This window comes from Marmota flaviventris, chromosome 1 (assembly GCF_047511675.1).
Source record: "Marmota flaviventris isolate mMarFla1 chromosome 1, mMarFla1.hap1, whole genome shotgun sequence".
Taxonomy (NCBI): Eukaryota; Metazoa; Chordata; class Mammalia; order Rodentia; family Sciuridae; genus Marmota; species Marmota flaviventris.
Window position 1 is genome coordinate 135,309,989 of NC_092498.1, and position 12,161 is coordinate 135,322,149.

The 12,161-nt window shown below is 54.1% G+C and overlaps 1 protein-coding gene and 1 long non-coding RNA gene across 2 annotated transcripts in view; one reads left to right on the plus strand and one right to left on the minus strand.

Annotated features, from left to right (window-relative positions):
• Positions 1–12,161, minus strand: part of Dnah10 (dynein axonemal heavy chain 10) — a 114,523-nt gene that overhangs the window by 20,135 nt on the left and 82,227 nt on the right. The window contains exons 52-57 of the mRNA XM_034636786.2: positions 10,591–10,762; positions 7,700–7,903; positions 7,024–7,104; positions 4,650–4,847; positions 4,235–4,396; positions 3,034–3,208 (exon numbers count right to left, since the gene is read on the minus strand). Of these exons, the coding sequence (XP_034492677.2) occupies positions 3,034–3,208; positions 4,235–4,396; positions 4,650–4,847; positions 7,024–7,104; positions 7,700–7,903; positions 10,591–10,762 (992 nt within the window). The remainder of the gene's footprint in view (positions 1–3,033; positions 3,209–4,234; positions 4,397–4,649; positions 4,848–7,023; positions 7,105–7,699; positions 7,904–10,590; positions 10,763–12,161) is intronic.
• On the plus strand, positions 4,307–6,000 carry LOC117794866 (uncharacterized). The gene is made up of 2 exons (XR_004618739.2): positions 4,307–4,686; positions 5,338–6,000. It is a non-coding gene; the product is annotated as an uncharacterized lncRNA (long non-coding RNA).

Consider the following 12,161-nt stretch of genomic DNA (forward strand, 5'->3'; position numbering starts at 1 on the left):
CATAAGCCAGCGACAAAGGGCACCTTTATACTCCAACAGCAGAGAAACATCCGCTTCCAATCTCCATTGCTCCTCGTCTTCCTGGCTTAACGTTTAATTATTTCTACAAAGGGGATTGAGCATTATGGACAGGAAGTGCCCTCCAAGGAATTAAGGTTATGAAATTGTCAAGATGTAAGTGCTGGCCCATCAGGCTTGCCATCCCAAAGACCTAACGAAGGCCAGACTGCAGTCATGGGGGATGGAGGGCTGGATTCAAACTCACACAGGACCCCGGCAAACAAACAAACAAAAAACCCAAATAGATCAAAAAAATTTTAAATGAAAAAAAAAACTGAACCATAAAGGTACAGAAAGAAACTGTGCTTTGTGTCACCATCTGACAAGAGCAAGGCATTTTAACTGACAGGATATTAAAAGGAACAATATAGAATACTGCCACATAAACAGCAAAAACAAACACACACACAAACCTTGTTAATAAAATCAAACAGCCAAGACAAACAAGAAGATATCTGCACTCATTGTATGAGTGGATAGTGAATCCCTGTCATACAAAATGCCATTTGGGGGCTGAGGGCTAGCCCAGGGGCAGAGCAGGTGCCTAGCTTTCAAGGCCCTGGACTCCATCTCCAGCTTTGCAAAAAAGAGAAAGAAAATCCCCTGGAAATGATTAAGAAGACAAAAGCAACAGTAATAACAACAACTTCACAGATAAACAGAACACGAGACAGCATTTTCCACAATGAAAAAAAAAAGGCCACCTCACGCTAGTTAGAACTACACAGATGCCACTCTCCACCTACAAAAGCAGCAGCAGAGATCCAATGTCAACAGCGCCCTCTGCTGGTGAGGGAAACAGGCCTCAGGGGGGCTGGGGAGCAGCAGGTCCCCCAGGGCCAGGCATTATGAACCACACCCTTGGACCCAGCACCACCGCCAGAAACACACCCCGTGGGGGGCTTGCCCAGCACATGGCAAAGCAGCCAGGTTTGCTTTGTGTGAAGGCAAGGGACTGGAGGCCAGCTAAAGCCACAGCCACAGGGCCTGGCTGAGCAGACTGCCTGGCCCGATACGGGATGGGACGGTTTAAAATAGCAGGGTGTTCACCACATACGCGCCTGCAGATCTCCAAAATGCAAGCAGAAAAACATGAATGGTGTGCTTTCATTTGTCCACCCTCACTCTCAAACCCTCGGACTCTGAAACCAGGGGCTGAAGAGAGCCTCAAATATCAGGTAGCCCGGGGAGCTGCTGGGCTGGGCTGTGGCACGCCGATGTGACATTGGAACAGGACAATGGCTAAAGCTGTGCTGGCACTGCTTAAGTGCCCAGCCAGGTCTGAGGATTCTTCACACACTAGCGCCTTTTATCCTCACAACCGCCCTGACTCATCGGGGATGACTGTCATCGTCCACATTTTACAGAGCCTTAGACGACAAACTGAAGGTCATGAAGCTGGTAAAAGGCAGAGCCATGCAGGACTGTATTTCCCTGCTCTAATGGCTCTTTTTTTTTTTTTTTTAATTTTTACCATGACAGGGACAGAACCCAGGGGCTCGCACATGCCAGGCAAGTGCTCTATTTTTTTTTTCAAATACCTTATTAGTTGTTGACCTTTATTTTTTCATATGTGGTGCTAAGAATCGAACCCAGTGCCTCACACATGCCAGGCAAATGCTCTACCACTCAGCCCCAGCCCCAGCCCTCCACAATAGCACTTCAAACCATCACTCCCTTTAGGTCTTTAGGCCATCGGCCACTTTTAGCTCTCTCAGGCACGAGGCCTGTCTAACTCAGGGATGCATCAAGTTCTCCACGTGACCCCAGGGACTCCCCCTCCCCTGCCCTCAATCAGGGGGACACTGCCTTCCCTGCCCTTCCTCTCTAGATGCCCTTCAGTGTCCTTTCCAGCTCTCTAAGCTGCTGCTGGGAGCCGCCCATACCATGTAGCCAGCCGTGGGGCGTTTTCCTTGAAAATGCAGTTGACTGTCCCTCCTATCACCTGGCCCACACGCAGCCCCACCTTGTCCTGGCACCTCCATCTGCCACGCAGCAGGGACATTTATAGCACCCGCCCTAAAGCCCTGTCAGCACCACACTCTGGAGAACACTGGAGGGATGACTTGTTGATCACATAGCAGCAACTCTGGTGTCACTCAGGTTCCCCTGTGCAGCAGGGACTGAGTTCCTGTTCAAGTTCCCATACAGGAGAAGGGCCCAACCTCCTGTGAGATCCGCATGAGACACACAGGGCACAGGGACACAGGAGCGCCACAGGAGCAGGAACAAGGTGAGACACCGATAGCAGGTGACAGGAGTGGTTTACAGAATGTCTGGGGGCCATGACAGTGACCCACTCCCCACAATGCTTTTTTTTTTAGTTGTTGGGCTTGGGCTGGGGCTCAGTTATAGAGCACTCGCCTAGCATGTGTGAAGCCCTGGATTCGATCCTCAGTGCCACATAAAAATAAATAAATAAATAAAATAAAGGTATTGTGTCTGCCTACAACTAAAAATAATTTTTTTAATAAAAAAACATTTTTTAGTTGTTGATGGACCTTTATTTTATTCATTTATGTATATGCGGTGCTGAGACTCAAACCCAGGGCCTCACACACATTAGGCAAGCGCTGTACCACTGAGCCCCAGCCCCAGCCCTCCCAGTGCTTCTCTATGGAAATGGATGAGGGCCGAGGCAAGGCCTCCTGCTGTTTCTGCAGGGTGCTGGCACCCTGGCCTGTTTAGAGCACACACTGGCTTTTGTAGAGGACAGAGGAGCACCGTTCTATCCCTGCCTCCTCGCAGCCCTGCTGAGCCCAGCCTCCCTGGTGAGCTGATCTGGGTTCAAGGCCGGCAGGCATGGCTTCCTGGGCTGGAGGCCAGGGTGGCCACCTCACCTCCAGGCCTCCCTTCTGTCTGTAAATGTGGGCAGTGACGGTCCCTGTGTACAGTGCTCAGCACTGCGGCTGGCACCTGTGGGCACCAGCAGAAGCAAAGGGGCGGCCGCAGCACGCCTGGGGCCCCTGTTACCTGATCTCTGTCACGTCTGACTTATCCAGCTTCTGCAGCTCCAGCTTGGCGGCCTCCAGGATGGGCATGACCTCGGCAAGGGCTGTCTCGGCCTCCGCTTTCTCCACCGCGATGATCTTATTCTGCTCCTCTATCTCGATGGCCTTCTCCTCCGCCAGCTTCTTCTTCTCCTCCGCTGCAGGGCAGCGAGGCCGTGAGCAGCTGAGCCTCAAGTTCTGGGCCACATGGGGCTCAAGGGAGCTCTGGCCAGCGTGACAGCCTCCAGCCTTGCCGATAGGACAGAGTCCTCAACATGCGGGGTCTGGACACCTAGGGGCTTCTCCAACTCTGCCTCCCTCCACTGGCCCACCCGAGTCCACCCACTCTGTACCATGGCAGGTCACACACCTACCCCTGCCTGGGCAGGGTCGGCTGAGGACCCCGTGCTGCCTGAGATCTCTCTCTCTCTCTCTCTCTCTCTCTCTCTCTCTCTCATGTCTCATATTCACTCAGAGCCAGGCCACCAGCCATCCCCTCTAGGAGGGCTGCCCTCTGTCATCTCACGCTGACTGCTGGCCTCCCAACACTGACCACAGTCAGAACCTTCGTCCAATCACCAGAGCATTTACTGTCTGCTGCCTCCAGGACGCACACACCTTCCCGGGCCTGGAACCCAGTCTCCAAGGGCCTGGCCCACAGGAGGTACAGTGGGGTGAACAGTGTTCCCCCAAAAGTCAGGTCCATGGGAATCCCAGGAAAGGACCTTATTTGAAAACAATGTAATTAGTTAAGATGAGGTTACCCTGGGCTAGGGAAGCTCAGGTGACGGGTGTCCTTCAAGAAGTTTAGGCCTCACGTTTGACACATGTATTGAATTATCACCACGTTGCCATAAGTCTATACAATTTTATATGTCAAATTTTTTCTTTTAAATTAAAGCCACAGGGGGGTTGTGGCTCAGTGGCAGAGTGCTTGCCTAGCATGCACGAGGCACCCAGCACCACATAAACAAACTACAATAAACAAAATAAAGGTACTGTGTCCATCCACAGCTAAAAAAAATTTTTTTTAAATTAATTAAAGCCACGTGCAGACCCACAAGAGGAAGGTCACAGGGTGAAGGAGGCAGCCTGGGCTGGTGATCTCCAGGCTGCAGTCTGCTGAGGACCACCTACAAGCAAGCAGTGGGAACAGGCCGGTCCCCAGGTGGCCCCGCACTTGCCTACGGCGGTGTTGGTGGAGATCTCCTCCAGCAGGGCCTCGCAGGCAGCTGACTTCTCAGCCAGCACGACCCTCTGCTCAGCCAGCTTCTGGTTCAGCTCGTCCAGCTGGATGGTGGCCTCCTTCAGCTTGTCCAGCCCGCCCTCCAGGCGCTTGCACTGAGCTGAGGACAGACGGCACCCGTTCACTGTCCCCACGCCTGCTCCCTGTGGCCCAGGCTTGCCTTCTGTGGCCTCCCTGAGGTTCATCCAACTTGGGTTCATCAGGGGGAACCATTCACTTTCACATAGTGTCACTATGTTCCAGTCCCTCCTGCACGGGCACGGCATGGGCCCAAATGAACTCAGGAAGAGGAGACCTGGATCCCTACACCTGAGCATTGCGACATCAGGCGACCAGCCATCCCCAAGCCTTACCTATGTTAAACTGAGTCTTCTCATCCAGCAACTTCGAGTACGTATTAATAAAATCCAGGTAATTCTTAGGTGTCACATAGTTGCTGCGCCTCAGTTTCTGGAGAAATTGTTTGCTGAATTCACCAACGGACTCGTGGACCAAGACCACGTGTTCCACCAGGTCTTCTATATTTTCTCCTGGGATCATGGGATTAGCCCCTGGAGAGGGAGGACAGGCAACGCTGCCTCTCAGTGAGAGGATGGCTCCCAGTGAGCCCAGCCTGGAATCACCCGGCCCAGAGGCCCGCCGCAGCCCAGGCGTGAGCCCCAACGCAGGGCTCTACAGGTCCACCAAGGCTCACGGCAATGCTGGGGCAGGCAGCACATAGCCACAACAGGCTGACAGCACCACAACAGGGTGAGCCTCAGAGAAAAAGAAAGAAGGCCACCCTGAAAGGACGGACATGGACATGGCGGGATTCCATCATCCACAAAGGCAGGCGGTTGTGCTGATGGGAGGAGGGAGGGAGTCTGCATTTAGAGCAGTTAAGAGGGTGACAAGTTCTAGAAATGGGTCCCGTGATGGCTGTGTAGCCCTATGACTGTTACAAATGCCACAAGTGCACTTAAAAGTTGGCAAAATGGAAAAGCTTATGTTAGATATATTTTCCAAAAAAAATGATTTAAAAATGTAATTTTAAAAAAATAGAAAGAAAAGAGCAATTATAATGAGTGGGTGGCTCTTCTGGACCACTGAGCCAGGCTCCAGCAACATGCCTCAAACAGAGAGCCACACCTCTTCCCTGGGCGCCGTGGCAGCACGCATCGGGGAGCACGCCACACCTGTCCTGCTCGATGCTCCCCAGGGAGCAACCTCTTGCGGCCAGGTGAGCTACTCAGCCCTTCTCTGCTGGATACCCAGCGCGCGGACCTACTGGGCAAAAGGCAGCCTTCCTGTCAACCTGCTAGAAGAATCACTGCAAGAAGCACCCTCTTGAAGACAGAATACACCTCTCGTTCAAGCAAAGGGAGGAGAGTGGACAAAAACATCAGCTGTCGGGGTTCTGCAGACCCAACCTTGGGTTATACCAGGGGTACTGCCTGCAGGAAAGACGCAGCCTGACAAATATCCACTTTGGGGCATAGTCATCTCGATACCAGGAAACACATTCTAAGGAAAATAATTCTAAGCAAATTCTAGGCAGCATTATTAAAGACACTGAATGCTGAAAGCAAGCCCAAGTGATAACACTTGAGAATGACTAACACACTTATGAAAACCAGGGTGCACTACATCAGGGTGCTCATCTACAGCCCAGAAGGGAAATCTGGCCCACACCCCGCTTTTTAAATAAAGTTTTATTGGAACACAGCCATGGCGATTCATTTGCATATTGTCTATAATGGCATCCACCATATAACTGTAGATTTGAGTAGTTACAACAGAGGTAAATATTTTCCATCTGGACCTCTGTGGAAGTAGCTTGCTGGCCCCTGAGTCATATCTTAAGACTCATGCTCTTGGCCCCTTCCCAGGAAAAAAAAAAGATCTGCATTATGACCGAAGCTATGATCTCTGCTTGCATAGAATGACTATTTATTTATTTATTGGATACATATTTATAAGGTTGAAACTATTTTGAGGTCACTCAGTGGAATTTGTCATAAATCTGTTCAAGGTGGGTCTAGAGAAAAAGATTTTCCCCTGAAGTTCCACTGACATGCCTTCTTATTCAAGGAGTATAATTGCTGCTGTCCAGGGCACAGGTGCTGGAGGGAGTCGAGGCTCACCCACAGCTTGCCCCACCGCCCTTGGGCAACCTCTGGGTTGGAGGTCAGCACACTTTCTCCATCAAGAGCCAAACAGGGACACCTGGTCTCAGTTGCAACTCCTGGCCCTTGCAATTGTGGCATCAAACCAGCCATAGAGGGCTGGGCTGAGGCTCAGTAGTAGAGCGTGCTTGCCTAGCATGTGTGAGGCCCTGGATTCGATCCTCAGCACCACATATAAATAAATTAATTAATTAATTAAAGGTATATATATATATAAAACAGCCATAGACAACATGTGGATTAATGCGTGAGTCCATGTGCTCACAAAGCTGCGCCCATACAGCAGCAGTAGGCCACACTGGCCAGAGGCCATGGCTCGTCAACTCCCAAGCTCGATGCTACTTAATCAATTTCCAATCCAAACTCTTCTGTAAGTCTCCTGAAATCCCTTGAGACTGAAACACAAGGGCAATCTAACAATAAAAAAAGCATGTGTTCTTCATAAACTCTTCATAGAGTTTACAGCAAAGGAATCCATGGGGCCAAAGGTCAAGGTCAGAGGGGTGATGTAGAATGGCTTTGTGAGACCCATGACACAGTCCCCACAGTAGCTGGGACTTACCTAAAAATGACTTGGCGACTGCGTGCAGGGCTTGGGGAGGCCAGGGCATGAACCAGTCGATCCCAGTGTTATTCACCAGACCTTGGAGAGAGAGGGCGACCACCGCTCTGCACCCGAGACACTTCAGCTCCATCTTCAGTTGCCACCAATGCACTGAACAAGCTGGGCACGTTCCAGCTGGGCTCATCCACAGCAGAGTGTCTTATTCTGACACTGGGCACTGCTGACCCTGGGGCCAAATAACCCTGACACAGGCACTGACTGGGCACTGTGCATGCTTACAGCATCCCTGGCTGCCACCCACTGGGTGCCAGCAGCATGCCACCTCCCCCTCGGTTCTGACAACTACACATGTCTCCTGATCCTAATATCCCCGGGGAGCAGCACCCACCCTCATTAGGAACCTGTGGCTACGCAGGAACCCTTCCACAAGGCTGGTAAGACTGTCCCATATGGGAGGGGACAAGGAGCCATCCTCCATGCACTGCCACATTGTTCCTGGGAGTGGGAGCACATCCTCAGGCCAGAAGAACATCACCCACTGCTGGTGGCCACTGCAAGGGGCCAGCCAGGCACATCCCACAGTACAGGCCCTCGTTTCCACTGGAGGCCATGTCTTGTGGACTTGTTGGTGGAAGCTTGGGAGCAAATGGGCAGCACACATAGCCCCGGGTACCTGGGAAATTCCTGCAGCGGGTCCTCAGGGTGTCCCCCACAGGGGACATGCCCAGGACGATGTGCAGATTATTTGCACTCTTGTTCACGAAGTACTGCCACACAGACTCCTTGGCCGGCCCCATGCCCTGCTTTAGGGCTTCCTGTCCAAGCTGGCTGAAAATGGTGTCCTTTTCCTCATCTGTGAACAGCGCAGGGACGATCCCTGCAGAACAGATTCGTGGGAGCTGGTTTTAAAGTCCCAGGGTCACTGCCTCTCTGTGCACCAGCTAAGACGGCAGAAGAACAGCATGGCGGAGAGAGCAGTGGGTCCCGACGCGGGGCACTAGGGCACTGGGGCACTGGGGCATTGGACTCAGACCCCTGGCCCACTCGCCTGTGGGCAAAGCCCCTGAGCCTCCATCTACCCATCTGTGAAATGGGGGCGATGGCACCTCCCGCTCACCCCAGAGGACTGCAGGGAGCTCCGGAGGCCACTGAGTGTGGAAGCCTTGTGTTCTCTAGAGCGGGAACGCTCACCTGGGGCATCCGGCCATCTGGAGACCCTTTCCATCGCTATGACTTCGGAAGAGGAGAGCCACCTGCCGCTAATAGGCAGGGGCCAGGGGTGCCACTAAACACCCCAGGGTGGTCCCACAGCAGAGCTTCCCAAATGCCAACAGGGCTGTGCTGGGAGCCCTGAGGGCGGGACATCACCATTGGCACATTTCAAATGACACGACACACTGTTAATAAGCAGGTGATGTTAACACAGGGCCAAGGCCACTCACCTTTAAAGCCCCCGCCTCCCTCATCCCCTCCGACCTAGTCCCTAAGGGCAGCTAGAGGGACTCCTGCAGATCACAGATCTAGACCACATCAGGGCACCAGCCCATTAGGCCCCACACTGGGGGACATCACTGTGCTCCTGCCACGGTGGCCCTTTCCCATCTGACTGTGGCACACAGACCCCTCTGCCTGAAAGGACTTTGCCAGCCCATAGCTGGTCACTACTCCCGTGGCAGGAGCGTGGATGACGTCCCCTGGTGATGCCCATCCTAATCTCTGGGACCAGTGGTGAGGTTTCCGCACTTCCTGCAATGCAGCCTCAAAGAGGTGTCTGGGTAAGGGTCTTGGGAGGGGGCAGGTCTCTGGATCAGCCGGGTGGTCTGACACGTCCGTCACAGGGTCCTTGTGAGAGAGACCAGCAGTTAGAATTGAGGTGACACAGTGGAGCCTAGGCTGGTGTGATCAGGGACTGAGGCCAGCGGCAGCCTCCAGAATCCAGAAGAGAAGGAGACGGATTCTCAGGAACCCCTAGAAAGACCCCGTCCTTGCTGTGGCCCCACAAGACCCATCCCCAGCTCTGAATCCAGCCCTACGGCGGGAGAATCTGCATTGTTTGAAGCCACAGCGGGAACTGGGGCTAAGTTGCTAGAGCAGCACGGGAAACAGACACACCAAGCTCAGGTCCCACGTCTCTGCACACTGCACACTGGAGCCACCAGGGGAAGGGGCTGGACCCCTCCTCATGGTACCTATTGCAACATTAGTGGTGGCGCCATCTCTGTGTGCTTCTGTTGCTGATGTTAACCAGCCCCACCCCCCCACACTGGACCCCAAGCTTCAAGGGGGCCAGAGGCATGACTGCCCAGTGTCTAATCCTGCGGGGTAAATCCAAGTGGAGGATGGTCCCTGTCCCTGTAGAGCTGACCCCCATGACTTAAAACTCAACTACCAAAGCTCAGCAAGCACACATTCAAAATGGGCACATTTCATTGTATGTTAAGTTTACATCCAAAGAAAAACCTACCCAAAACTGGCCTCTGGATAAGAGCAGGCCTACTGAAGCTTCTTGAGGAGCGGAGGGGCCGGTCTCAGGTTTCACTTGGAAACCCACCAAAACAGGAGGTGGGAGGAGAGGGGGCAAGGCGAGCACAGAGGGACACCCCCCAGGGAACCTGGCCAGCACGCTGCCATGTCCCTAAAGCCTTCCTTCAGCCTCGTGCTGTGTGTGACATGTTTTATGGGCGGGTGGAGAAGACCTCCTAACACCGCAGGACAATGATGCCTAGAGTCAAGTGCCAACATGACCCACAGTAAAGGCAGATCCTCCCTGGGAGCCATTTGGTCACACATCTGCGTGAACCTCAGCAGGCTAAGAGGTGGCCAGGATCGTGACTCAGGGTAGCAGTCTCCACCGTGGCCATGAGGCTGAAGCCCAAGCCCCTCCTCAGCCCCTTCTTAGCGGGGCACCTTTGGGTGAGTTGTCAGCAGTTTCCTGGTGACCAGCTCCTACAACTGATTACCACAAATTGCACACTTAAAACGATGAAGAAATTTACTCTCACATTTCTGGAGGCCTGAGAGCAGAGATCAAGGTGTCAGCAGGGCTGTGCTCCCACGGAAGGTTTTGGGGACCCTCCCTGGCCAGATTCTGGCATCCCTTGGCATGCGGCTGTCTCCATCCTAACAAGGCCTTTTCCTCTATATCCCAGTGATCGCTCTCCTTTCTCTTGTAAAAATAGCTGTCACTGAATTCAGGGCCCACCCCAAATCCAGCGTATCATCTCAAGGCTCTTCACTAATCACATCTGCAAAGACGGCTTTTCCTGACAAGGCCCGTTCACAGGTTCTGGGGTCTGGGGTCTGGAGTCGGGATGACTTTTGAGGGGTCACTGCTCCACCTCTGGTGGCATCTCTGTGCCTCTGTTTCCCCTTAATGGAGGCAGCCAGGTGTCTCCCTCCTGGGGACCCAGCAGTGCTGGGTAAGAAAGTACTTCCAACGGCCCCCAAGCGCAGCAGACGCCCACCAGCTGGTCAGGGCAGGGCCACTGGGCAGCCAGACCCACCCCCAGGGGCTATGGTGAGGATCAGCCTGATGTGCCCCTGAGGCCACCGGCCGAGGGGTACCTGAAGTAAGCATGTTGTTGATGAGCTCCAGGAAGCCCTCCTCAGCCACGTGCGCGTCTGTGAACAGGAAGATCACCGTCTTGTTCTCCAGCCCCAGCTTCATGTAAAGGCTCTTCAGATCCTCCCGGAAGCTGTTCTCGGAGTAGCCTCGGCTCAGCAGGATCTCAAACACCTGGGGACACAGGGCAAAGTCACCGGGGCTGGTGGCCTCCCTCCCCAGCCTCCTAAAGGAGGCCAGCACACAGGGAGAGCCTCTGAGTTTGCACGATGTCACTGCTGGGCTGTTGGCTAAGGGGGACGAGGGCAACGAGGCCAGGTGACTTGGCCAGTCTCACAAAATGACCCAGAGCCAGAAGCGCAGGAGGCAGAAAGCCAAAGTACCCTGCTTTTTTTCTGGGGGGAGGTTCAGGGATTGAACCCAGAGGTGCTTAACCACTGTGCCACATCCCTATCCGTTTTTTGAGACAGGGTCTGGCTAAGATGCCCAGGTGGCCCAGAACTTGCAATCCTTCTGCCTCTCCTGCTGAATCACAGGCACACGCCACCACGTCTGGCCACAGCACCCTGCCTTTGTCAAAGCACCATAAGTGTTCTGTGTACACACACGAGCATGCGAAGGCACCACCATGCAGAGAACATGCCTACGTCCAGGAGGCAGCATGGAAAGGAGAAAGGCACAGAAAGGTCCCCAGAGTCACAGAGCAGTGGACAGCCAGACACGGGCAGGTGGGAAGGGCGGGCAGGGAGGCCAGCAAGGAAGGGCAGGAAAGGAGCACAGCCGGGCGGCCCAAGCAGCAAGTGTGGACGCTGTCTGAACTCTGCAACCAGAAGGTCCTCTGCACACCTGAGGCGGCCGGCACTAAGGCCCAGGCAGAAGCAAGACTTGTATGTGAGCAGTGGCAGCTACTTGGAACCTGGTGGGGTTCCCGGCCTCAGGAGGGCTCTGTCCCTACCTCAGGCCTCCTCGCCCACCCCCGGCCACACACACCCACAGTCACAGTCACTCCACACCTGTGCTCACACACACTCCACCATTCCATGCACACCCTCTCACACACACAGGTTCACACACGCACTTTCACACCCACCCACACTGTCCCAGACACGTGCCACACACAGGCACACTTCCATACTGGCGCACGCACACTCACACACCAGTCACACAAACTCAAGTAGCAAGCGTGACTTCCAGCTGACCGACACTTACTCCGCAGTTCTGTCCAGCGCCTGCCCTCCACCTGCCAGCTCCCTGCTCGCTGGGGTGCCCACCCACTGGAACCCATGGCCATCCGCCTTGGCCTCCAGGGCCCCAGCCCACTCTACACACCCTCGTCCTCTCCTGAGTCCAGTCCCTCAATATCCCTTCTGCGGTCCTTCCCAGGTGGCCTCAGAGGAAGAACTCCCTGTGGGAGTCTGGAAGATTCTGAATGGTGGGGAGAAGCAGGAGCCCTGGGACCCTGCTGGTGGGCATGCAAATCAGCCCAGCCACCGCAGAACAGTGTGGTGGCTCCTGCAAGGGTGAGCCCCAGATCCACCACGTGACCCAGCAGTGCCACCCCATCCTCCTTAAG